Source organism: Megalops cyprinoides, chromosome 23 (genome assembly GCF_013368585.1).
Source record: "Megalops cyprinoides isolate fMegCyp1 chromosome 23, fMegCyp1.pri, whole genome shotgun sequence".
NCBI lineage: Eukaryota > Metazoa > Chordata > Actinopteri > Elopiformes > Megalopidae > Megalops > Megalops cyprinoides.
This window is the reverse complement of record NC_050605.1, coordinates 10235673-10263159: the sequence shown is the minus strand read 5'-3', so window position 1 is coordinate 10263159 and position 27487 is coordinate 10235673. Positions and strand designations below refer to the sequence as shown.

At 39.8% G+C, this 27487-nt stretch overlaps 2 protein-coding genes and 1 long non-coding RNA gene across 3 annotated transcripts; all 3 read right to left on the bottom strand.

Annotated features, from left to right (window-relative positions):
* Positions 1–2134: 2134 nt before the first annotated feature.
* LOC118770336 (ras-related protein Rab-21-like) lies at positions 2135–15666 on the bottom strand. The gene is made up of 7 exons (XM_036517944.1): positions 15321–15666; positions 5866–5925; positions 5345–5452; positions 4873–4936; positions 3775–3829; positions 3480–3568; positions 2135–3101 (listed from the first exon to the last, which is right to left on the bottom strand). The coding sequence occupies exons 1-7, from the start codon at positions 15462–15464 to the stop codon at positions 2959–2961; spliced, it is 663 nt and encodes a 220-aa protein (XP_036373837.1). The 5' UTR covers positions 15465–15666; the 3' UTR covers positions 2135–2958.
* A 2313-nt stretch (positions 15667–17979) lies between these two features.
* LOC118770132 lies at positions 17980–19389 on the bottom strand. The gene is made up of 3 exons (XR_005004537.1): positions 19322–19389; positions 18760–18858; positions 17980–18036 (listed from the first exon to the last, which is right to left on the bottom strand). It is a non-coding gene; the product is annotated as an uncharacterized LOC118770132 (long non-coding RNA).
* Positions 19390–20619: 1230 nt separating this feature from the next.
* On the bottom strand, positions 20620–26650 carry LOC118770364 (transmembrane protein 19-like). Its single transcript, XM_036517981.1, has 7 exons — positions 26478–26650; positions 25973–26123; positions 25375–25488; positions 24450–24587; positions 23035–23289; positions 21837–22046; positions 20620–21297 (listed from the first exon to the last, which is right to left on the bottom strand). The coding sequence occupies exons 2-7, from the start codon at positions 26076–26078 to the stop codon at positions 21134–21136; spliced, it is 987 nt and encodes a 328-aa protein (XP_036373874.1). The 5' UTR covers positions 26079–26123; positions 26478–26650; the 3' UTR covers positions 20620–21133.
* Between the last annotated feature and the right edge of the window lie 837 nt (positions 26651–27487).

Sequence of the window (27487 nt, the reverse complement as noted above, 5' to 3'; positions counted from 1 at the left end):
AATAATGTTAGGGATTTTACTCTGAATACTGGTAACATAATGTCAAAATCAATTAAATGTTAGTAACTAAAATAAAAACATTCATCAAGGTATGGCTTCAGTTCAGTATATCAAATGAATCCCTGAAATGATACTCCACTTGGCCATTAGTTGTTGAAATCATTTCCTCTGCAGGGCCTGACTCTAAAAGGCTCCTATGGCATTGGTATTTCAGCATGTCATGAGACGGAGCAGTCAGCTGATTCGCACGCCTGACCACGCGCGGGGAGGTTACAGCACACGCCTGCAGGCCTCCCACCGAGCAGTGTGACGTGCTCCCAGAACCCTTACTGGAAAGGATCAGGGGTCAGAGGTCACCACGTCTGACCGTACATGAGGAATGCAGACGTGGAGTAACATTCCAAAGCTATTTTGGGTCATTCCTGATATGAATGGAAGGCCCATTTTATGAGTATGAAGGTTCCTATCATGGGGATCAGTTTAAAGCCACCTCACTGCAGATCCACTGATCTAATGTTATGTGGGTGCATCAGTTGAATTAATTGTCTATTCTCAGCCCACCAAGATGACACACAGATCTAAGAATCAGGACGTGATGTGAAATGATGCCCATGCGCAAGCAATGAGATTCACCATTACATATTACTTTAACAAATGTTGTGCGTTTCTAAAACCACAATGTAGGCAGCTATAGGCCTCAAAGGAGATCGGCTCAGGAAACACTGTGGTGTGAACACTTTTGTTGAAAACCGATTTCTTGAAAGCAAGGTGATCAATCTTAGCTGCATTTCTCACATTACAAGCATATTTACCATTTTACAGACCATTTTATCAGTAACCTGAACCGCATGCAGGCACGCAGATCCAGAAGCATGTATGTGGAAAGGAAGCTGTGATGGCCGTTTACTGAACTACTTAATCAAGTTTTCATCACTAATCATGGGAAATTAACTGTGGCTTTACAGCAGATTCTCTTCCACTTGCCATCAATGGAGCTTTTCACTGTTGCCAGCAGAAGAGTTCTGTAGAGTAGAGCAAACGTTCACGTTTCCTAGAGTTTCATGCTTTTAAAATCTGTGGGAAGTGTGGGAAAAATGAAATACAGAGTAATGTTGTTCAGAACAAGCCATCAACATCAAATATATTCTGTATATGTACATGTATTCATTATTTATTTTTGTATGAAACCCTGCGTTTGTCCACAAAAATGGACAATCTACACTATTATTTAAATATGATGAATGCACATCCTGCAAAAGAACTGTGAGTCCACAGGAGATTTAAAGAGGTCTTAATCACCACCACATTCTGCTCTGATCCTTTTATGGACAGCTCGACATGCATGTAATTTTGTTTTTCCTTAGTCCAAGAAGCAGATATATCAGTCAGAGACTCCCAGGCATATACAGTACCTTCCAGTAAACCACTGATGCCTTATTGGTTGCAATTTAGCTTTTACCTCAGCTATGGATGTAGCTCTCAAAAGGGAATTGAGGACATGCTTGTAGCCCTCCCCAATACAAACTGACGAAGCTGTCCTAAGCTGCCTTCTGCCACCGCCCTATGCTGCATAATTCTGAAGGGGGAGGGGTCACTGCTCCTTTGGTGGGAAGGCTGAGGGCTTTGTGGATCATCAAGATGAAGAGGCTTTCAATTATATTTGGTAAATGGTGTGCCTCAAGGACCTATACAGGGACCCATTAAGGAAAGACCTGACTTTTCAAAGTCAGGTTTAGACTATTGACACAACATGCACTGCTTTTTCTACTTTCTCTTTTCTGAAATTGGTGCTTCTGTTTGTTTCCACATGATTTGCTACTCTCCTTTGAAGTCACATTTTTTCAAAAAAAACAATTAAAAAAAAAAAGAAACTACAAAAAAAAAAACTATTAAACAGTGAATTCATGAAAAAGGGAGTTGTAAAAAACTTGTAAACATTCCCTTCTTTCTTTAATCTTGTAATACATTAGTTTGGAGCTAGGCGTTTGACATCCTTATATGATAGACAAGAGTAAATGTTAAGCTTTAAGAAAATGAAAATGCTTTTCACACCTATGCATTGTAAATAATTATAATTGTTCAATTACAAAACACTTATGGTACTAGCAGTTAAAAAAATTACAATTCCAAAAAGTGTGCTTTCACCGACAATTGTTATTTTCATTTTACAATCATTAACAAGACTAATGTACACTCTTCTATACCTGTGTATTTTCCCCCGAAGCTTGTAAAAGCAGATAAAATATTCAATAAGTACTGTACAATGTTTTTTTTTTGTTTGTTTTATATACCGACTTGGCAAACAGGGAGAAGTACAGTATAACAAAAGCTTTTGTAGTACTGGGCCAGTGCAAAAAACCTGCAAAAATAGTATCTGCCAAATTTAAAACAGAAGCTTGAGCTGCAGAGCTTTCACAATTTCCCACTAAAGACACAAAGGGTTGGGACATGTGCACTGTTGATTTTCATAGAACATACACATAAGTTATTAAATAATAAAGATTTGTTTTTAAAAGTAAAACAAATTAAGCTTTTTTTCAGAGCTGAGTTCTACCTGTGCATTACCCAAGTCAAAGGAAAAAATATTTATGATGCAGGGCTGGGGGGTGGTTGGATCTGGTTATGTCCATGGGAAAGGATAGAACGTGGTCGCTGACTTCATGAGATCATGGGCAATTGCTCATTAAATCAAGAAAAAAAAAAAGAGAGAGAGAAATGCCACTCAGCTTTGTGCTGGTGACCTCTGTCCCACTAGATCAGCACTTGTTTGCAGAAGTCTCTTCAGTGTCATAAATGCGATTACTTGGGAATACTGTTAACGTGTGTTATTCCATGAAGGGGGTGTGATAATTCAGTGGATGATGGACAATGGCAGTCTTGAGGGAAAGGAGGTGCTGAAGGGGAGCAGATTCCACAGTCCTAAAGAGGAGGAGGGGCGGGGGGGGGGGGGGGGGGGTCCTAGGCTGAAGAGCAACAACCCCCTGCAACAGTGGCAGCTTGGGGCTCGTCGTCCACAATCTGTACCCCCCGTCTTGACGAACCGGATTGGCTGGCACCGTTTCCTTTCGCCCTCTCCTCTGCTTGTGCAGTCTCCATCATTCCTGTTCAACATAAATATATGGGGTTATAAATATGGGGTTAGAAGCGCCTGGACAGAACATGGACAGACTGGACGACTGGCATGATCTTTGAGCCTTCAATCCACTGCTGCATCATTATAATCATCTGTCACAAACAGGTGAAGCTACGCAAGTAGAGAATGGGCCGCTTGCCTAATACCACTCAGTCAGTACAGGTAAACAGGCTCCGACTGAGCCAATCAGGAGGCTCTGAAAATGGCAATTTCCTAACAAACACACCTGGCAAGCAGCTGATTGAGCGCTATGCTTGCATTGAAGTTTCTCATAGAGATCTAGTTGATCGACTGACTTTGCATGTATTGCCTAAAACAATATCAGAATTAAAAGGTGATAACTTACGTTTACAAAGGTCAAGAAATAGTTCTTCAATTCCTTTGTTTAATTTGGCTGAAGTATGGTAGTGTTTCGCCCCGACAGAGTCTGCATACCTGAGGAGTGAAAATTTATTTCAATTTAACATAGGTTCACAATGTCTACTGGAACACTGGAGAGACACATTACTGGAAAGACAGAACAGTTATGACTTCACTGTAAGCTGTACTGTACTTTAGTGTTAGCACACCACAACAAATTACAGTGCACTTTACCCTGGCATATGTGTGTGAGAACCAACATAAGAGACATTCATACATACTGTTCTGCTTCTTCAACTGCCACATTCCTGTCCTTTTCCAGGTCTATTTTGTTACCTGTATTCAGTAAAATGAAATGAATTATTGACAGAATGATACACGAGTTCTCTGATCATATCCATTGGTCATTTAAGCAACAACATAAGAATTCCATTTATAAAAAGGAATGCATAGCCAAAGATCGATGATGATAACTGTAAGCCCAGTGAAAACCTGACAACATCATGACTCAAAATCAAGTCTTAATTGATTGAATCTGATGAAAAATGATTGTGAAAACATCAAAACACACTGAAATAAATGAATAAAATGAAGAATGCTATCTTTGTGTTTTTTGGTTATTTTTTATGGTCACAAGTTTGTCTTTCTCCATGGATATTGCTGGTGACCTTATAAAAAACCTCATTTCCTTTGAAATAATAGTTTTCCACTTTCACATTTTATTAACATTGAGAGAGAGATAAATCCAAATCCAAACATATTTTATAACTAATGTGGGGGCAAAGGTAGAATATATAAATCTATCAAACCCTATTTTTATAAAATCCCACATAAATTCCAATTAGCTTACATCCTGAACAATAATCCAACTGAGATGGCTAAACAGACCCCTCCCCTTTTCATGCCTTAGCGAGTGTCGTACAGGCCGCATACAGGCCCAGGGACAGCTCTAACTGACAGTCCAAACTTTTGCTAATGAAGTCACTGGGCTATCAGTGATACCAGTAGCAGCAGCGGACTCAATCACAGACAACCCCCAGCACATCATTCCAGCAGCAGCAGTGTGACGTTGTCAGACAACCTCAGCCCCCACGCCGGCTCATGTGATGAGCTTTTTCGGAACTTGAAAGTCTGGAAAGATGCCCTCACATCCTGAATAGCCCACATCTCATGCCTCTAAAAAAACATAACTGCATGAGCGGTCAATGTCATGACTCCCACGACTACCAGCTGTCTTTGTTACGCATCATATGATCTTATCTTTGTGATCAAACTTATAGACACATGATCAAAGAGGCACAAACTGACAAGACACCTTTTTATACAGAGGCAGACAGTGTATTTGACTAATAACTGCATGAGTATACAGTTATACTTACCTACTATACATAAACATATCTCGTTTCCCAACATTTTTCTTAATTCTTTTACCCAGTTTTTCACCTGAAATGCAAAAGGGACAGAAATAAACAAGGCTGCAGGCTGGCTTATCACCTCTAATGGCAGATATCATGTGTCATCTCTGCTAATGACATAAAATCTATATATCAAGGTTTCTCAATCAAGATTTCAAACATGTAGGCATTATTTGCCCAAAGAGTTCCAGAGAGGGCACATTCTTACTAATAATGAGCAGTATCTAAGAATATTACTTGCCAGGTTCTAATTGCAATTACAAGAGATGTGCTGTTGTAACGATTCTACGCACATCACTCAGAGCCAAAAAAAAAAAAACATTCCCAACGGGCCCATCTCATGAATAACCAGGAAGCGGCCATCAGTGGAAATACTGAAACAACAGCTCCAGTTATTTATCCATGACCGCATACATGCAGAGTGTTTCTTGCCCACCTTCTGAAAAGAGTCCTCGTCGGTGACGTCGTACACTAAAATGGCTCCATTGGAGTCTCTGTAATAGATCGGCCCAAGAGCATGGAACCTCTCCTGGCCTGCAGTGTCCTGTTACAGTGCAGGGAAGGAAAGAGAAAGAGAGAATAGGACTGTTTAGGCCAGAGATGGAGTCCAACAGAGGGAATACATTTTCCTATGGTGACAATTGTAGAGGTTAGGGGGCTTTTAGCTGAGCGTCATGAACATGGTACTGAATATACGTATTTCTTCACAGTTGTACAAAAGGGAAAATGTTTATTTAAATTCTCAGATTTGTTAACAGGATAACATTTAAACACCATGCCAATGTATCATTGTAGTAAAATGCTCAACTAAAATATGTTTCAGTTATAAAAGTCAGCTGTGAAGTGTTTTGTATGGGAAATGAAAGCTTAGGCCATCTGCTAGTAGTTCCCTCTTCTCAAAAACAGAGAGCAAAGAAATAGGAACGGATGGGAAGACAACATAAAAAAGAGGCTTACCCATATTGCGAGATTCACTCTTTTCCCTCCAATGTTTAGCTTCTTTGTAAGGAAGGATGCCTGTGAAGGACAAAAAGGAACACTGAGTACCTGTCTGCAGCATGGTATGCAAATTCGCTAATGCAGAGTTGCTGATATGGCAAGCAATTCTAGGCAAAACAGACTTGGGAATGAAAGAACAACCATGCCCACATGCCACACAAGTTTTTCCAGTCCTGTCACTCTGCAGCTGGAAAATTCCCTCTGCAGAACATTAAATTCTCATCTACCTGGAAAATTATTCACTGTGTGAATACATTCACACTTGTGCTTTAAACCATCCAAGCACCCAGCATGTCAGAGCTCTCAGAGCTTAAACAGTATCTGGGGCTGTTACCTGAAATGCTATGGTAGTTTCCCCTACAATCACCATTGTACATGCAACAACTGGATCTTGAAAACATTGCAGAAAAACAGACAGCAAGTATTTGAAAATTATGACTTGAAAGAACTCTTTAAAGTCTGACTTGTGAATGTGTGGTGCATTCACCTAATGACACAGAGAGGTCTTAATTGCACAATCACACTCACTTATCCTATGCACCACACAACCACATATTTTTGCTTCAAAACTGAACAACTTCACCCACATGAATTCCAATGATCCTAAACTGTACTGACAGTCAGTCTGGAAATATGCTGCTGCCATCCTCCAACAAAGTAATGGTTTAAAAATAGAACTGAATAAATAAATGCGTGGCATATGCAAATGTCATTAGTGTCCGGGCAAATTTACACTCTATAAACTTTGCGGCCTTCCATGGGCACATGACCGAAATCACATGTGCTTGACAGGGTTCTCGAATTACTGCCAGAGTCCTGGGTGACCTGCAGAGAAATGTTTGCGCTTGAAAACTACACCAGTCACCATCTAATGAAGCTCAAACTAGGTAGGTAGCAGAGTAACTACCCATCTGCAAGGGGGTAGGAAATGTAACAGCCAGTCAATCCAATAAATGGGTTAGGACACTTTAGGAGGCACAATAGCTGGGAACTGAGAAAGACTTGTAAGATATCTGATGAATGCCAGTTCAATAAAATGTGATAAAGCTGCTTTAAAAATCAAAGCAAATAAAAAGCTTCCCAAACTTTAATTTGTACAAATACTATTTTTTACCTAATTAAATGTTTGCATATCAAATCAATGAAGTGCATTAATGATTAGCTAAACCTTTACAACTCACTAGAGGCTTCAAAATAAATGTATGATTTGAATCAGTGGAACTTTACCTATTGCACATGGATTTTGGCATAAAGCATAATTACACTTAAATTCATTCATTTAGCACACACTTTTATCCAAGCAGCTTACAAGTCCAGTATAGTAAACTACACCAAGTTCAAATCATGTGCACCACTTGTGACTAAAGCCTTTTATACTGCTGTCAATTTCCTCTTTCACAAAAAATCAGTAAAGCCTGCATTTTTGATTGAACTTATATTGTGTATGTACCCATCTGCCGAGCATATTTCTAGCCTAAATACAGCAGCTGGATGGAGTGCTTTACAACACTGAATGCAGCATGACATTTCAACTTGAGCGAGTCAGGGGTTGCACTGCATTCCAATGTGAGTAAAGTCTTCATTTAGTGACTGCTGGTACTGAACTCTCAATCCACCCACTTCGTTGGCAGGAACATTTTCACACTGCGACCGATTCTGCGCAGGTGTGCCCGATGCTACCGGAGGGTCAACAACAGTGGTGCATGCTGGGAGCCGTGTGGCTCATCGCCGTTCCAAGCACGGCATCCCACAGCGAGGTAATCGCTCTCCCCTGATTGGCTGGAGCCTGGGAATTACTGATAAAAGTCCTGATCTTCCTCACCCACCTAAATGCACCTAGCCTCCTGTCTGAACCCTCCAGTTCATGCCTGCTGTATTAACAGACCAAGCACTGGCTGGACTGAACGATAAGCGCTGCTTCTCCCAGTAAACTGGAAATGAATGCAGGGCAGACACACCTTTTAAAACTTTCTGGTACCCATTTACTCTGCATCTGGGTCAAACCAACATGAGAATATGCACTTCAGTCACGTCAACCTAAATGAAGAAGACTCACTAAACAAAGCCATGTATGCTGTGTAATCTCAACACCATCTGCATGTAATATAGAACGGTCTCACATTGCTGTGTCTGAATAACTTTCTTGGCAGACACAGACAAAAAAACCATTTCCATTATGTACCCTTACTGATTACATTTGCACTGTTTACATATCCAGAACTGCCTGGAGTAATTCAGGTGAGGTACAGTGCTGAAGGGCAAGGCAGCTTTTAGGATTTGAGCCAGTGAGCCCGCAGAAACACATTCTGCTCGTGATGCCACACTATGCGCGCAAATTTGAACACTGCAGTTTCTAGCTAACAAATCAGAGACACAAAATGGGTAATCTCAGAAAAAAAAAAAGAGTCAGAGCTAAAGGTTTGCCTCATTAACTTGTTATCGACTGCAAATACTGTACCGCTGGAAGGCTGGCAGAAGGCATCTTCATTAAAATGAATGGCGGCCAGGCTGCTGAGCGGCCGAGTCCGCAAGGCGCTTGCCTCGAGTGCAGGCTGAGCCCTGCAGTCTGGGTTTGATCCTAGTCCCGTTTTCAGCCAACAACATCCGAGAGCCCACAGCAGTGGAACAAACTGGCTCTGTTCCGCGAGGGAAGGGGGAGTGACTATGTCGTCAGGGTTTCCTCGACCCACCAGCCACAGGCGCCCTGCAATTTGTCAGGCTCCTGAAGAGTTGCTCAGATGACATCAGTGGAGTAGCATCCATTGTCCTGTTGGCACCAAATTCACTGTGGTGCCCTGTGTGACTCATAGTATGAAAAATAGCCATTGGCTGCAGGCAAGTGTAACAGTGGATTGAATTCATCTTGCTTCAGTGCCCCTGCACAACTGCAGAGGTTATCAGGGTGAGAGGAGCCTAATGGGCTTCTGGCAAATCCAAAATAGAGTTGGATGAAGCTAAAAAAAAAAAAAAAAGGTATAGTACAACAGGAGTTTACATTCTGATGGGCACCAAAGTCTTTAACCACTGACCCTAAGTTAAAAATGACTACCCTAAAATAGACAAAATTCCATTACACAGTATAGGTGACTTGAGGTTTCGATGCCCACAGTAAATTTTATGTAAAAAGACACACAGGTTGTTTTTGTGAAAGTCTTCTCTTGGATATACTAAGCATGTATGAATTAGTCTGGTATGGTCCACTGACTGTGTGCTTGGGATGTCCATGCGAACACTGTCCTTGGGGCTCATTTTCAAATACTGTACATTTTTTTCCAGAATACTGAAAATGAATTCCAAACACCAATTACATATATATGTTAAATAGTAATTGTAAGGTAAACTAATAACCTTTTCTCTGAGAACAGCCTGAGGTGCCATTTAAATAATAGCTGTAACATGACATCAGCAATACCTTCTAAATCAATTCCTGCAGCCCCACATGGGAATCCCTGGCTTATTAATTACATTCTCTGAGATCCAGGTTTAATTAAACACAGACAAAGAGAACAGGGCACTTCATACCACCAGGCAAATGTAAAAATAAAAGGAGTCTCTCATCCACATTTCATTTATTATTATTATTATTATTATTATTATTATTACGACACGTAGTGTTGTATTACCCTTTTAAAATATGAAACCCAACACTCACACATCCTTGTCACACTCCAGAGGTTAAATGTTCAACTATGTAAAACTAACAAACTTTAGTGTTCTCATATCTGAATCAATTCCAGACATGGGTCCAAATCCAATTTAACCATAAAGCTCTATGATTAAATATGTATCTTGATGTTGGAGCAAATGCACATTGTGGTTAAACTGAAAAGAGCCTACAAAAGTTGTAACGTCAGTCAGCACAAGTCTCCCATAGTGCTCTGCTCCTCCAACAGCTTTCACAAAGGAAGAAGAGATGGGATCCTCCCCTGATCCAATCCACAACAGTTATAAATCCAGGAGGCTCAACATGAAGAACGCTGGAGCTGAGGAAACATAACTGTCTAGTGAGATTTACGGGCCAAAATCATATTACGGAAACAAAGAAAAATGCTGATCAACTGACTGACCAATTGATTTTTAATCCTTGAAATGAGAACCGGGAATTCCACTTGTGGCATTGTTTCTGGTGCTAGGGATTGGCTGCGCACAGACAGGGGCTATTCCTCAACACTGTTTCAGCTGACAGTCAGTCCAGCCTTCCCAGCAACTGGTGCCAAGTTAAATGCCTTTGTACAGATTTCAGCATGCTGTGGATACATTGGGGCTCGGACTGATTTTCACGGCTCTGTAGGAAAATGTTGTCAGCCTGCTGAGAGGGTTTGCAGGCAGGGAGGAAAACACTGGCAGACATGGGTAACTGGACAGCCGGAGAGAGCAAAAGCTCCCTCTCTCAGCCGTCACAGCCAGTCAGTCTGTGTCAACAGGGCAGGGAGAGGGGGTACCGGCTACACCAGCTGAAGAGTCAGACATATATAGGTCAGACCTTTGCCCTACCTGCCAGTTGAGGTCCCAAGACCACCAACCTGCTTGAACTGATGGCTCTTGAACAAACATATAACAGCAGCAAAAAAGGCTGCACAATTACCCAATCACACTGTGCAATATAAAGGCAACTATATAAAGCCTACATAAGTCTGAAATAGTGCATGAATTACATCATGCACGACATACAACACACTTTCCCAAGTCATAATCTGTTATGCTGAAATGTGACATCCATACCCACCATATGATATTGGGATACCTCTCACCCCAGCTATGTGTCATATGAACTGTTTGTGGGATCTGAATGTGACAATAACTTCTACATACATACCCTGACATTTTAATAAAATGGGACAAAAAACTGGAACACAATCACCGTACTTTTCTTCCTGTAATAAGTGTGGAATTTATAGTATGGCATCAAGGTGGCATCTTGTTTAGGATTTAATAGCTGTACATATAAAGTCTGAAGACCTTATGCAGGCTGCATTCTTTTCTACTGGGATACATTTGGTCTATAGTCTCCTTCCTACCTCATTATCTGGCTGGTATGAAACTGCATAAATGGCCCCTCTCCCTTCTGCTATTTTAGTTACAATGACACAATCTCATCAAAATACAAAAAAGCAAAATACAACCTAGAAGGTAGACTTTGTAGCAGAAAACTGATTCGTTTGTAAGATGCTATCAAAATTTAATGAATGTGATCCCTCAAATATGAATTATCAACAAAGAAAGAGCCATCTAACCTGGCTATGTACCTTCACTAACAGCAGAGCTTGTTCAGCTTGTATTGTATTTTAAATAATGTTATCCTCTCATAATGTGAGCTTGTTTGTATGTGTGTGTGTATGTATGTGAAGTACGTAGGCTTCATTTAAACAAGGCTTTTAGTAGCACCAACATGTAGATTTTAACTGGCAATATCCTCATTTTCAATTTTCAAAGTCACGTGCCACTGCTTGGGAAAAAAGAAATGACTTGGCCTCTTGTCGACCTCTTGCTCAAGGTATAAGTTAGGGCAAACCCCTCTACAAAACATTGAGTGGTAAACAACATGTGATCTAAATTCCCTTCTAATGAAGCCATATGGATGCAACACATTTCAAAATAAGATGTGCAGCCTACACCCAAGAAGAAACGTGTATTTTGAAAATTCCTAATAAACTAAATCTTCAGATCCAGCATGATACACATACAACCAACTTGTACAACCAACTTGAGGCAGAATAGACAACACCTCTAAAGAGAAAAAAAAAAAAATGTCTGGATGGAAAGAAAAATCTTGTAGTTGAAATTAATTCAGAAAAGGCAACTCATGATTCAGAATTCATAATCTGAAACCTTAAATAGGAAATCATGTTTTACTTTTAATTTTAAAAAGAATACACATGCTTAATAAGCAGATTATATCAGATAAATGAAAATTCAGCAGTGGCCACAGTTTCATTATCTTCCCTGAGGGCATCACATTTGCCTAGGCCTGCCTAACTTCCCGCCTGCCTGTCTACACAAGACCAGCATTCCACTGCACAGCGCAGAGGCGGTGAGGGCCTGTAATCTCAGACTTCACTTACTCTCTCCAAATTTCAAGGAAGACACCAAGGGTTTTGAAGGGGCATTCTGGTGTCTGGAAAGAGTGAAGCCAGAAATGCATTCTACAGAGATGTCTTTTCTACCATGAAAATAGGCCGAGGCCAGAATCTTACCTTTTAATATTAAAAAAAACACAGCAACTGAACCTCAGAATTTAAATATCCAAGTAAATAAAATCAAATTAAAGATCTTGGTTGGTTGGTTATTTAGACCCAGAGGCTTGCCAGCTTCAAGCAAAGACTTATGAAACACTTCATTATTTCAGCAATTAAGTACACTTCAGATGAGACATTCATAATCTGTACAGGACCAAGGAATAGAATCATCAACATACTAACTGAAGTTTCCATTTAATACTTGAACAAGGCTTGTCATTCTCAGGGAACACAAAAAAAGCAGGAAAAAACCACAGCCCTTTAATGATGAATATAACAGACAAATACATCATGTATACTTAACACTGGATTTCAAATTATTTGTACACTAAAAATAAATAGATACTGCTACTGTTAACGCTGACTTCAAAGGCTATACAGTTAAGCGCTAAACTGGGTTTTAATACATATCTTTAATCATGCAGGACCATGAAAAGTCATAAGACATGTAAAAGACTGGTGCCCCTGAGGGCTTTGTCTTATCTCTCTTATTGTTTTCCATATGCACCAATAAAATGAGAATTCACGGAAATACTGTTAACTTATTTAAATAGGCTTGATGATATTTCTCTGGTGGGACTTGCTGCTCTCCAGAGATTGTGTCAGTTAAGCTCACTGCACATTAATGTAGATAATACTGTCCATATTACAAAAACAGAATGTATGTAATATGACTTCATGTTTTTGAAGTAAAAGAAAGCTGGTCAGAATTGTAAACATAGCAGGTAAAAATCACTGGCAGACAGCAGAAACACCCTTGTAATTAAACAGCACTGTAAAGATATATGTATGTAGGCAGTCCTTTGTTCTAAGACAAGAGATAACATTTACTTATCTGCACATTCAAAAAATATATCATTTATGAAATGCAAAAATGTACACAAAACCATCTTAGGACTGGAACACCACCCTACAAAGATTGAGCCAATCCAATAAATCCATTGAAACATTATGTAAACACTGCAAAGTAATGGTTGGAAAAAACAACGTGGAACACTTGAAAAGGCTCAGTAATTGGTCACTACTAATGCTTCATCAATCAACTGCTGACGGCTTTTTGAAAAGCAGCCTTTGCAAAGTGCCATTTTCTACGCTCTGGGGAAAGAAGCCCACAGTTCAGTCCAGGCTGATGCAATCCTACTGCACTTCCTGTAACCTTGCCCACACTTCCTGGATCCCAGTGGCAGCTCCATGGCAGCATGATTTGGGAGAACGTCAGTTATCACACTTTTAAAACTGAGGTTAATATTAGAAAAGGAAGCAGGGAACTGAACCACCTACACACTCGGTAAAGGAAAAAGAGGCCATGATAAGGATGGAGGAAGCGTGGTTTGTTTAGGTGCGAATTGGTGTGCCCACAATCACTAGCTGCGCTATTCTGATCGATGGACATTAGCTTGGGGTGCTTTCTTCCTTATCAGTGAAGTCAGGGGTATTCCCAGATATTCAAAAACATATTCTAAAAAACCGCATGTATTGGGAAAATGGCATGTCAAATACAGATGGCAGGTGTAAGAAATGGAAAGATATGGACACTTCACCTATACCTTTGAATTGTGGCAAAATCATGGCACTAAAATAACCATTGTATAGCACAACAACACATTTGAAAGGTGACCTCTTCCTTTAATAAAAGTAAGTTAAGCTTCCGTAAGTTTGTTGACTGAGTTTAAAGGGTGTGGCCCCAAGGATAAAACTACAATGAAATCAGCCAGAATAAAACAATTATCAGCCAGCATGTTATTAGCTTTTAAATCGAGATTGTGAAAGATGACCTAACAACAACTTTGTCAAATGATAAGTAAAATGGAATGAAAATGTGTTGTCTATGAGCAAATGATAAGCAGCAGAATTCATGAGTGAAGTGAAAGCAAGTTCCTGACAGCACAGTAGACAACACATTCAACAAGCCTCTTCAATAATGCTGACAAACAGGAAGCCGTAACTTAATAAATTAGCCTACCAGCAATCCTGAAGTTAACCTTTTCATGCAAGCACTAGTACTGACTGTTGTAATAAGAATAAAAGGTTATGCACACATGGCTAATAAGTACTTCAGATTCCATCGTTCAACGAAGCACTACGAATGACACTTGACAGACGGGGGTCTTGTATTCTGAAACTGGGTGGTTTGGGAGGTGGGCATCCTGAATCGTTTTTTACCTACAGCAAATCTAATTGATGATTCAAAGGCTAAGTGTAAAGACGGTCCTGCTAGATACACTTGTAATTATATGAGGATGCGAATATTGGGTCTTTACTACCAGACCAGTGTGGATCTGCACAGCACCTGCCTGTTAAGGATAGTGAACAAGCAGTGATTGGGGGCGTGTACACACCTCCAGTATACCAGCGAGATCAGTTTTCGGACATTAAAAAGTCATATTATTTGTTCAAAGACAGCCGCAGCTTCATAGCGTTAAACATGCTAACGGAACTCCAAATGAAGGCTCCCACAGCCTGTTCAAATTCGTTGGATGAGTTATATGACCTTTAGCTCCACTGACAGCGAGTGTCTAGTTTTACGTTTGTTTGCTTGCTTGTTTTTTTTTTTTTTTAGCTTTTTTGTTTGTCTGTTCGTTTTGTGCATAGCTACCTATTTTATCAAGTTCAGGAATCTAAAAAGGTGTAAGCACCTGCCACAAACTAAGGCCTCCTGGTTGTTGAGCTGCGCTCGCTCCACGTATGTCTGGTCGGAGGTAGTGAACCAAACTGACCCCAGAACACCCAAACTGTCAGTGGCTAGCTAAATAGCTAACCTTTAGCCATGTGAAACATGTGAAAACAGTAAAGTACATCTGATACTGTAGCTAGCCAGCTAGCTTCTGCATACGAAAAGGAAAGTTTCGTTGGATACTGTTACATTACACCTAACTAGCTAGCAACAATAAACGTGAGCTACACCCTTGTCCGCTGACTCAGCGCGCCTCTGGTGGCTGGCTAACACATATTTAGTTAGCTAGCCACGCCAGTACTAAAGTAACAACATTAATCGTGCAGCCCAGAACAGCAACACGCTGGAAAGCTTGAACACCTAACTAACGTTATCTGCTGTCATTTTTTTTTTCTGAGCACTATCGGTGGTGACTGTCGGAGGGCTCGTCCCTAGTTATAAACAACCCGTTTAACCCTTTCCTGGTCAGCAGCGATAATGCTGATAAAGGTTTCCATACGCACCTGCAGCGTTGTGATGTGTTTGTCGTTGAATTTGTTCTCGCAGTACCGCAGTACGAGCGATGTCTTCCCAACACAGCCCTCTCCCAACAAAACCACCTTGAAAGAATAGGTTTTGCTACTGCCCCCTGCTCCACCGGCCGCCATCGTGAAATCCTTAGGAATAAAAGTAGCCCGGCAGAACCGCAGCTTGCTGGTCACATCAGTTATTTTCAGTGACAAAAAGGGCAGATGTGAAAAGTAACAAACGGGGACAGGAATCCCTTCGTATGGTAAATGGGACGATGTCAATAATACGGATTCGACAGCTGGCTACCACCACTCTCAGCCTTTCTCACCCTGTCTAATGGCGTCTTCTCCTCTACGTCATGCTCCTGTAATCATGTGAACTGGGCAGAGCCATCCAAGTATGTTGTTTTTCTCTTCGCAGACAACCCAGCCTCAAATTTTATTGGTGTAGACACACAGCGTGACAAGTCTACACCAGTGATCGACGGGAACGAGGTGTGGGCGAAGAGAAAAGGAACATGCTCCGTTATAGATCTAGAACTGCAGCTGAATGGCAAACAGGTAGTGTGAAGATATGGGATTAAAGGCAGGGAAGTATGCCCTAGCCCAGTGCGATACTTCATGTGAGCCCATATCATTCTGAACCAACGGTAAATAAAATACAGGTTAATATCTACAGCAAGCTTTTGCATGTTTTGTATGCATCGCTGTGATTGCTGCAACACATTGCTGTACTTAGAAGTAAACATACTGAATTGCGTTTGCCCAGAAATCGCTAACATAATTGCGACAACAATAAGTCATTAATTACAAACACAAATCGTGTGCTTTTTTTCGTAATAATCTGTGAGCCTATTAAATGTATTACCTTCATAATTTCATCAAATTTCTTGTGGGGAAGAAAGGAACACATGGCACTGCGAAATACAGTGCAAAAGCATTCACCGACGTTTTTTGTTCCATATGGCAGGTTTTGCTACTTTTTTATGGATTTGCTATCTTAATGTTTGTTGTAGCGTCTTTTAATAGGGTGGACAACATGGCCACTAGCACCTTGATTATTTAGGCCTATTTTTAAATAAATGTAAACCTTGATCACTATGAGCTTTTGTAGTTGTTCACTATGACCTACTTTTTCAATGCCACAATTATACCCAACACTCATTTTTCATGATGTCCCTATGGTCTTCTGTTTTCTTGAAGTGAAGTGAAGCGATTTACTACATGCAAACTAAGCTCTCAAAATACCTAATAGTATACTGGGCTGTGAAAGGAATATACAGTTCATTAACAGATAGCAAGGTGTTATGCAAGCACATGATACTTAATTAGATTGGCTGACCTAGGTCAAACTGTAATGGGGTGACAAAAGAAAAAAAAAATCCATCAGTTTACAAACTTTTATTCCAATATTACACAATACTCAGTTAAGGAGCATGATGCAGTGTAACATACATTTTAAGGTCTTATGTCAGTTGCACATTAAGACAAATAAAATTATCACCATTACACCAAAACCCCAAAAATTGCACAAGAAAAGGAGGTCATAAAATCTTTGTATCTTAAATATCATTACAGGTATTTTTTCATAATTTGCATTTTGCTTTGACTGATTTTTTTTTATTCCTCATAACCTGAGACAATGTGCAAAATAAGCAAAAAATAGCTAGCTAACATACAAGCAGCAAAGTCACCAGTAAACACATTTTTTACTATGTGGAAAAAACTCAAGACACTAAGCAGAGACAGGTAGTGTGCTTTGCTAAGACATCATTGCCTCCTGTAAGAAGCTGTATAGATATGATCCACTTCACCGGTTTGTCGCAGTCCACGACTCCAATCCCCCAGAAACATATTGCCTAGATGTAAAACATGCATCATGCAAAAACACCAGTTTCAGTATATCAGTCAATCATAATCGAGTACAATCACCTTTGGACACCTGAAAATAAAATCAGTCTCAGAATCACCTATGTCCAGATCTCATAGAAATATTCAGAATCCTTGACTCAAGTGTGCCCATGAATGTTAACTCATTTAACCAGTTGTAAGGCAATTTGGGAAATGTGGTCCTAAAGGGCAACAGAGATTTTAATATACAGAAGCAAAGGGAAAGTCAAGACAGTATATTGTTCTGAAGTGCCATTTATCTAATATGAGCATGTCAGTGCAGTCAGTTTAATCAGTAGATGGTGAAAACTTCTAGTTAAACAGTTCTGATAGGAAATGTAAGCTTCAACAGTTTATATTATACAAAATTAAAGCACTACAAACCAGGCCCAGCTATCTCAGAAGGTCATCATAATACAGGAAAGCAAAGATGTTTGAAGCCTTCCTTCTTCATAAGAATAATTAGTTATAAATAAATGTAGAAGAATTTATGATGGAGCATTTTCCTTGTCTTCTGCTGAATATGTAGGTATCTGCAGCAGTAACCGCCTGTAATAAAAGCACAGAGGTTTACTTACTACATTATCAAGTGCAAAGAATTACAAAGAAATGTGGACAAAGAGTGACAGAGCCGTCATGGTCAAGAACAACATGTTAAAAAAAGACTGTCTGCAGTCTAAATGCAATGTGCTATCAGCGGTGAAATTACTAAGTCATGATCATAAACATGATTATAACTCACATATCTTTAGCAGCTTTCCTCATGAGTCTTCGGGTGCATGGAGACATGAGACTGTCTGTTGGGCTTTTGATGTCTGTCCTGTACATAAAGGTGAAAACTCTTTATCAAATCTCAAACTATAGACTGGCCAGTTTACACAATCAGTACATTAGAACAAAGATGATATATGATGTGATATATGGTTATCTACCTTTACTAGTAGCTTGTCGATTATTTAACAAATGGAGTGAATTAACATGTTGCAAAAGTAGTGGAACAGCACACCTACTAATGAGAACTTTAGGCAATCACAATAGTCACATTGGGATGAATGGGTTCAAATGCCTTCCCTTTCTAAGTGAAAGTCCAGATTTCAGGTTTAACAGGTTATTAGTTGTTAAGCCCCTATCAATTACTTGACTTCTACTAGTAGTAATGCCAGGTTGAAGAAAAAAAAACTATTTGTGGTATAGCTTATCTATGGGCAGACAGCAAAATGTCATTTTGTTAGTCAGACAATGAGCATCTGTGTTACCCCACAGACACCTCCTGCAGTACAATGCCTTCACAGATACTAAGATAAGGGGAATTTGGAAACCTGACTACCAGTTAATTTATTCCTTAGACCATCTCACATCAAAACAAAGCAGTTTATGAATCAGTTAATATATTAACACTGTTCCATTCAAGTGTCTTGCTATCTTCCTCTTCTCACATCGTGATCAACGTAACAGCACCGCAGGGATATTGTCAGGACAATACTGGTAAGAGTTGTTCGCAAATAAGTGCTACGCCTTTAATTTGTAGCTCACTCCAGCTTACTTTTCTTTTATCTTCTTTCTCTTTGCTAAGCTTGGGGTTGGTGGCTGTTGGTTGGGGTGGGTGGCGCTCTGCAGCGATTTTCCAGAACTCATCCTCTGCCTACAATGATAGTATAACAAATCAAGGACAATCAAGTTCCACACTAAAGGCACGCACGCACGGTCTTCTATACTGTCTTGACAGCTTTCCACCCCTGACAAATGGTTTGAACCGTTGCTGCTATGCAGACCATTAAGAAATAGAAAAATAGGAAATATGATTTTGAACACGCAATATCTGTTCTCGAAACACAGATGGAACAAAAACAAATGATTTGACTGACAATGGGAAAAATTTATTTTCCAAAATGTAACAAATACAATTTAACCTCTTCGAGCCTACTGTAATGTCACATATCTGGTTAGCTAACCAGTTCATGCAAAAAGTTCATAACAAAAAACAATAGTCTAATTAAAGCAAATACTTGACAGTAAACGGCTTACGGTTATGTCACCTCGACACAGAGATGATTTATAATTTCGCTCATAAGAAACGACAGAAAATTAGAAACATGAATTCATACCTTTAATTGTATTGCGATCTCTTTTAAATCCGTGTAACCTGTTGCGTTCTCTGATCCGTTTGTCGCTGTGCTTGCTTGTACAAATAATGTAATTCGTAGGTGGCGCCAGGTGACGTTTTTCAAAAATACAATTTCGATTGGTCGCTGTAAATTCATAAGCAAAACAAATCGAAACGAATGCATTTTTTAGATTCCTGCAGAAAACTTGTTTCTCCAGTAACCATGCATTGTTATTTCTTTTAACCTTTTAAAAGTAAACATGGGCTGTACTCCGCCATTTCGAAAGCTCCCCCAGAACTCCATAATTTGAGAGAAGGGGGGAATTCCATCCAAATTACACCAAAAATATAATCCTGATATTGTATCATCAGTGCTAGGAATGTTATCGCATTCAAACGCATCACATACAGTGTCTTATAATCTAGTATTATATAGGCTAACGTATTCATACCCAAAGGATAGAGAATCCTGTTAGACAATATGTCATATGAATATCCTTTTGAAATACTATTGCAGAGATAATGTGCATATAGGCTTGTTGTGCACAGCCTGTAATATAGGTGTTTATATGTTATCTATGCAAATTGATTTGGGCTTTCTGGAAACATTTTTACTTGTTTCTGTCAGGAGCAAACCATTCACGTGTGTTCTTAGATGTCATAATTGCAGAAGCTCTTTAGAACAGGTCCTTTGTTAGCGGCCAGTTATGCAAAATATCAATGATTAAGATACCCATTTTCTACACCTGTATTAAGGTTTATTTATCCCTCATCAAAACAAACGTATATATGTGTGCAAGACTAGGAAAGTTACACATGCTGTTGACAACTTTCATTTGTATTTTGCAACATAGCTACTGTGTAGTGAAGCACACTGTAAATCACCCTACATTTGCTAAAGATTTGTGGGTCTGTTCCTCAATTGCCCAGATTGTTTAATCAGTTTAGTCATTACAGTATAATACAACTAAATATAGCCATTTGTAGAATTTTTCCATTTTCCAAAATGCCTCTGCTTCTTCAATGACAACAAATTCAAAGTGCAAAGTGCAGAGCAGTTCACTCTAGGCCTCTTTCATAAAAGACTCAGTTAAGTCCATGTCTTGCAAAAAGTGGAACTCTTCATCTCCAAACAACTAAATTTAGGACTTTCACCTCAGACTAATATTTCCATCTGTGATTCAGAGAAATTCCTCTCTTTTGGTTGCACTGCTACAGTATCTGATACTGCGTAAATACATTACAATATTTTTTTGCATACACTGGAACTGTTTTCTATGCAAGATTCAACATGGGCAACTTCAGAATAGGTGAGATTTATTAACAATTAACACATAAATGGTTTGAGAACACTCAGTGCACACAAATATTTTAGTTTGTATGAAAGAACCAACTTCAACACCATTTCTACACAGGACTGATAAATAAAGCCTTGGGGTCTAAGCTGTCTTAGAAAATGCAGGAATCTTGATTTAGAATTCAACCTTTTAAGGGCGATTGTCCGAATAACTTGGTATGTGCTTGTTGCATAAAACCGGACACTTTCTCTGGGGTTCATTATCCCATTTATTGACTTTTTCCAGAAATGTCAGAATTAACTGCAAGTTTAAATAAGTGTAAACGTTAAACAATAAGGAATAGTACTACTATTCCTTGGCCCCAGGTGTGTTTCAACATACAGACCAAAAAATGAGAAGTGACATCGTGATTATTGAGCTTCCACGGCACTACCAGAAAACCTTTAAGACTCTAAGACATCCTCACTACAAATAACCTTTTCAACATCACAGATTTCATACAGTCCATGTCCATTCTACTGCCTTGGCCAGAAGCCCCACGCCACGCCAGGCAGCACCAAAGCAATTATTATGGAGGAGAAAAGATTGACAGCGTTGTTGTCCAGGATTGGTTTCCCACATATCCACTTCGCAGTCCTTGATTCATGATTCACAACTTTGCCAGTGCCTTCCTCATAACCTGGAACAAAAATGTATACAGATAAAAGACTGAACACAATTTCACCAGGTATCTGACCAGCTACAGTATCTCCAATCCTGCCACAGATTTAGTTGTGCAATTTACTTGGTTGAGTCAGTATCATAGGATTTTATTTTAGGGCAATTTCGCCCTGGTCCTGGAGGACCCCACTGTCTACAGGCCTACATTCCACCCAAGGAATGAAAGCCTGATTAATTGGTCATGGTTTTCACTAACGTCAATGTATGTCCCCAGTTCTGGGAAGAGTTTGTGGTCTAAAAGAGCTAGATCACTTGCTAGTTTGTGGCACTCCAGGATCACAGCTGATCAGACCTGTGTGGCACTCCAGGATCACAGCTGATCAGACCTGTGCCTATTTGCCTTGCTGACATCCTGACATAGAGTGACTCACATTTCAAACCTTTCATGCATAACACAGTTTTCAAGTCTCAGGATTTTAACCCCTGTGCCTCTGGTCTAAAATTCCAGTAGATGTCCCACCACATTTCCAAGTACCATTAAACCAATTGTGTAAGCACCTGAATACTGCATGCTGGCCCCAAGAAGAGAGTCCAGAATTGACCCTAGCAGCCCCGCCATCGCCCCGTAAATGATGACTGGCCACTGGGGAGCTGCCAGGTTCAGGTCCCTCACGAACAGCAGCTGGGTGATGAAGTAAGCCACGCCAACCGTCATGCCACCCAGTAAGCTGGCCACAAGTCCCACTGGGGTAACTCCCCCATTTGTACCTGGAGCAAAATGCGCATTCAATTAGCAAGAACTACTTACTAGTGTCAAACAGCCCAACAACCAATACTTGCTTTCAGCACCCAACTTATTCACATGTACAAAGCATATATTCTCCATATATCAGTATACACACAAGAACTTGGGAAAAATAGGCCTGCCTCTGAAAGTACTCATGTCACTAAACACCCACTTGTCAGCATACAGAACTAAACTGATCTTTCATTTAATTTGGTTGAGATAACCCTGTGAAGCTCTAAAATGCAAATCCACATAGTTAAACAAAGCATGACAGACTGCAGTGCTTCTACAGTTGTAGAGAAGCTGGCTGATACTTCTCATAAAAACAAGCAGAAGTAAAATGTAAAAAAGAAAAACAATTTAGTTTAAAAAGCCACAAAGTGAGCCCTCCTCCAGCCATACACCTGTATTTGAGTTCTTCAATTAGGCAGGTGCAGCCAATTAAACAATTACCTGGTCAGCCAAAATTAAATACAGACAATGACTTGCAAGTACAAACAGATGATTACAATTAAACAATTAACAGTCACACTGTGTCACACTGATTAAAAGGAGCTGCGTTGAAGTTAGAAAATGGAAAGACTAGGGTCCTTGATGGTGCTCATATGGCATAAACGTTTAATAAGACATCTACTGCACTGTTGAACTTAGTTTGCAGTGGCTAACCATAAACTGGCACAGACTGTGGGCAGAACTGCTGGAGGGCCACAGTGTCTACAGGTTGTCATTCCTGCCAAGTATTTCACAACCTGATCCTACAATTTAAAGTCTTAACTGAACCAGTTCAGCTCCTCTTACCTTAATTCTGATATCATCAGTGATTGAAAGAGACATGGATAACCAACTGGACTGTAGCTAGAACAGCTGAAGGGGAAGTGCATATATGCTTATGTGTCCCAGACGTTAAAACCAAGCAGGACCAGTAATGGGGAGCTCTGCCCTCTAGTGGTGAAGGAGGGAAGGAACTACCTGCGGGGACCTCTTTCCAGGAGGTGATGAGGCGGGGCTTACTCTTACTGAGGACAGGCCCCACCTCAGATGCCCAGGTGTCCCCCGTGCTGCAGGCCAGTGCCCCCAGCAGGGCCAGGCACATCCAGGTGGCCGTGTACTGCTTCCCGAAATCCACTGGGATTTCCCCAGGGCCTACCTCGATCATGTAGAGCAGGGCCAGTTCTGTTGGGACGCCCCCATTACAGAACACCTGCATCCAGTTTCTCTGTCCCCCTAGAGCACAGGAAGGTGGCAGGGTGAGAAAGGTCTACAGAAAGGATCAGTGAAGCCTTTGGCAAGTAAACAGACAGGATCAATGAGTCATAGACAGGAAATGGGAAGGATCAGTGGGGTTTCCACACAGGAAATTGGCAGGACCAGCAAGGCCTACAGACAGGAAACAGGCCATGTCAGTGGGGCTAAAAGACAGGAAATAGGATCTACTGTACTTAGTATGGAAAAGATATAAAGACATCTGAAATGTTCGTGCATGGTTATACACTTATGATTTAAGACGTCAAATGGTTGCTCAGACACTCCGAAAACGTACGTTATGATTCCATACAGGAAAAGATGCAACTTTACTTTTTATTATCAATCTTTAAACACAGCAAAATACAACATATTTGAGGGATTTCAGTGGATATTCCTGCCAGCCTGTAATTTGCTAATCAATGCAGGAGATTTATATTTCCTTTATTGGGCTATGAAGATATTATTTTGAGCTGTGCATTTATTTTCATGCACGTCTAGGTCCTTACAATGCTGTGTAGATACTGAACTTGGTGTTCATTCAGTTTTTAAACACACAGGCAAACCAAATAATCAAAATAATTAATGACACTGCACTGTCAACTATTTGAGTATGTGGATTTCACCTCAAGAGGATACCTGCACTGAGGCTAACAGATCAATTCATATTTGTTTATCATATTTAAAGACCAGGCATGTTTAAAGGTAAGATACAATAAAAAGAAAGACTGAAATCCTCCCAGCCTAAATATAGGATATAATCACTACTACCACAGACTAGAAGTATGTTTACATCAGTCTGGATGAAGCTGAACCTGAACAAACCAGTGTTTTTGTGGTCACAAAATACATGTAGGAATTCATGTATGGCAGCAAAACATACTTGGTTTTGCTGTGAATCTGTGAACAAAATTTATGTAACCAAAGCATAATGATTTTCATCTCTTTCAAGTTCTAAGCTTAAGTTACTTTCAAGCCAGCTATCGCAATGATGAATGCAGATATGGGCAGAATCAGTAACAGTTGACTTCTGACCCTGCTGGAACAGTTTCATTGTCAAATGTGACTGTGCAAATTCAACAGATATGCAAACAACCACTTTAAATGTGTCCAAGCCTACACAGGACAGGTTATGCCCTTACCTTCTTTATATTCTGCATCAATACGTTTCTTGACTTCACCCTTCCACCTCGTGAGTTTAGAAGAGGTGACAAAAAATGCCAACAAGGAGGAAAAGAAGCTCATGTTAGCCATTGTAAGAATGAATCCAACCAGCATTCCTGCAATGAATACAGAGATACATTTGCATTACAAATTTAGCAGTCTTCCATTTTTAACAAAGGAGAAGGTATTTCAGTGACAATAAACATTAAAATAAATCAACTGGACTTGTGTTTTACTCCTTCATCCTAAGAACACCAAGATCAGTATACATACACACATACATACAGACATTTAACCAGTCTTCAAGAAACCAGGAAGACTGTGTTTTGTTCTCATCCATGTGTCATGTGATTTAGCCATGAATGTTATGTCAGAGGAAGTACAACATCAGCTCCCCGAATTTGTATTTCAAAAGGCTGGCAGTGATAGATGAGATAACTCGTGGCTTCAGATGAAGTCAGGCTCAAAAAAGTGGTCAATATTCATTTGTGAGTTGTGGATCCATATTTAGGTCACAAAAACTGGGCAAAAAAAAGATCCACAGTGAGTGTTTCACTCTCAAGTAGGTTTGACTACTCTTGAGTTAAAGTGCTCCCAGACTATTACCCTTACAAGTTACTGCAACATTACCCTACACTGTGATTTCACACACACACATATGAGGAGGAGGCTGACATAATTTTTCCTTGGAATATACCATTAGGTATAAGAACTACAAATATTAATTTACATAACTGAATTTTAATTTACATAACTGAATATAATATTAAACATAATTAGAATCATGTTTAAAGGGACAATGGCAGCACCCCAACCAGCAACCTTCTGGTTATAAACCCAGTCCCCTAACCAGAACCCCTCTGTGGCCCAGTGTTGTCTTTTATTGCAAGTTACAGTCCTTACCTCCAAGTGCTCCACTGTGGTCAAGGCTCTTCCGCTTCATAGCACGTGAAACAAGAATTAGGGGGACCAGAATTGAAAACAGCCAACGCCACGGAGACACGGGCTGTAAAGTGCCTGGAAAGCAAAAGCTACTGTATTTATATGGAAAGTAGCATTCCACTTATTCCAGTGCAAAGATGTGTAATTACGGCGCATGTTACTCAAAAGGTATGCATCGTTGTTCTACATGAAACTAACTCGCCGGAAAAGTGTCTGGTCGGACAACGTTTATAATTCTGCCTTGTTAGTGCCAATTTGTGTGTGTGTGTGTGTGTGTGTGTGTGTGTGTGTGTGTGTGTTTAGTATTTCTACAAAACCACTCTCCCTGAACATAATAAAACTTAACAAAATATACACATACTACAATAGAAAACCTACTATCCGCTCGATATCTACAATGTAATACTTTTATAACTTCAAATGTTATGGATCAGTGGGCAACCAAAACTGAGCTATCGTGTTCAGTATTTACATTTACATTTATTTATTTAGCAGACGCTCAGTATGAGATCAGAGTACCAAGGCAATAGCTGTCAGTTGAACTGTTGTAGCAACTCACCATAGTAAGTGCTGGCCGTCATAGAAATGATCCAGAACGACAGAGAGATGGCCAGAGTCGCACACAACACTATCATATCAGTCATCATCTTGAAATACTGTTTCATTACTGTCTCTTGCTCAAATGCTGTTAGTGTTGATCAGATAAGTTCCTGCGAATGACACCCCAGAAACAGCAGTTAGATATTACTGCAACACGGTAGCTTACAACCAGCTGCCTAAACGCATTGATGCCATTAGCTAGGCAAGTAAATCACATATAAATGCACACCAAAACGAGAACATTAGTTACATTGTACTTCCTTGCTATCGGCATCAACGAAAGCCGACTAAGCACAGTAACAAAGTGAACATGGGGACTGTTCAAATGAATGTGGTCCTGTTGGAAAACGTGTGTTTACGGCAATTTCAATCCATTTTGTATCTGCGGTAACAGAACAACACACAGTAAGGTGTATATATCCCTAGCCATCTCTGTAAGAGATCAGATATAGGAAGGAAAAAACCTGCAGTCGCCAAAGCCATGACGATGCTGTCTTTCATTCGCACGTTCCATAAGCGTCCATTTAAATCAAGCTGGCTAGCTAACGAAGTCCTACTACACTAAAAAATTATATTAAAATAATCCACGTTATTTTGCAGGGTGTGTAGTTCCTCGTTGACAGAAAACGGGATATGAGAACACGACGAACTTCCGGTGTAGGGTTGCCAGCGCCTGTAAATCCTTTCTGTAAGCTTTCCACTCTAAGCTTTTCACTAATATTACCTCATGCCTACACACGACCCCAAGGGAACCCTTAACCATTTTAAAATTAAAGAAGTACATACAGTGCTTTAATATTGCTACTACAAATGTCAGTCGTTTAAGGAAGCAACAGTCCTGTAATAAAATTAGAAAGTTCCTCCATATATTTTAATAAGGGAATATAATTGAGAGGGTGGGAGGATGGAGTGTCGAGTGGTTATCCACCTACAGTTTAAAATGTGCTATCCATTATTTTATTAACTTCTGTCTAGTATTTCACATATCAACTTGAAAAACCTATGTAAGGAATTGTTAGCCAGTCTGGAAACTCAATTATTAAAGATACAGATATAGACAAATAATTTCAATAAAAGCAGCACCAGTAAAAGGTTGTACAAAAACCTACATTTTTCCTTCTTTAGAATTAATCTAAAATGCTACTCTTAAAATTACAAAATAACTAAATCTGAATGATACATTTGTACAGTAGGAGTACTGATATGTATTTGTTTGGAGGCTTTAGAAATATGTTACTACTTGACATTTAGGCTCTCCATTTACATGCACAGATGTACATGTGAAGTCTTTATTTAAAGCTGATATGTTGCATGCTTGAAAAGCCACAGTGTAATTGATTCTAGCAACACAAAGGAACACATTCATACAGTTATCAAAGCAAACATGTCTACCATATGTCTAGCAGAATTTAGTTTTGTCAGAGAGAAACAACTTCACTTACCCCAAACACAATAAAGGACCCAAATCTGAAAC

Excerpts from the sequence above, each read along its gene's own strand:
- LOC118770364 (XM_036517981.1), bottom strand. The coding sequence starts at position 26,078 with ATGAAACAGTATTTCAAGATGATGACTGATATGATAGTGTTGTGTGCG. Across the intron at positions 23,290-24,449 it reads TGATGCAGAATATAAAGAAG|GGGGACAGAGAAACTGGATG; the intron begins GTAAGGGCATAA and ends CCTGTGCTCTAG. Across the intron at positions 21,298-21,836 it reads GGCCAGCATGCAGTATTCAG|GTTATGAGGAAGGCACTGGC; the intron begins GTGCTTACACAA and ends TTTTTGTTCCAG.
- LOC118770336 (XM_036517944.1), bottom strand. The coding sequence starts at position 15,464 with ATGGCGGCCGGTGGAGCAGGGGGCAGTAGCAAAACCTATTCTTTCAAG. Across the intron at positions 5,453-5,865 it reads GAGTGAATCTCGCAATATGG|GACACTGCAGGCCAGGAGAG; the intron begins GTAAGCCTCTTT and ends GCACTGTAACAG. Across the intron at positions 3,569-3,774 it reads GCAGTTGAAGAAGCAGAACA|GTATGCAGACTCTGTCGGGG; the intron begins GTATGTATGAAT and ends TTCACTCCTCAG.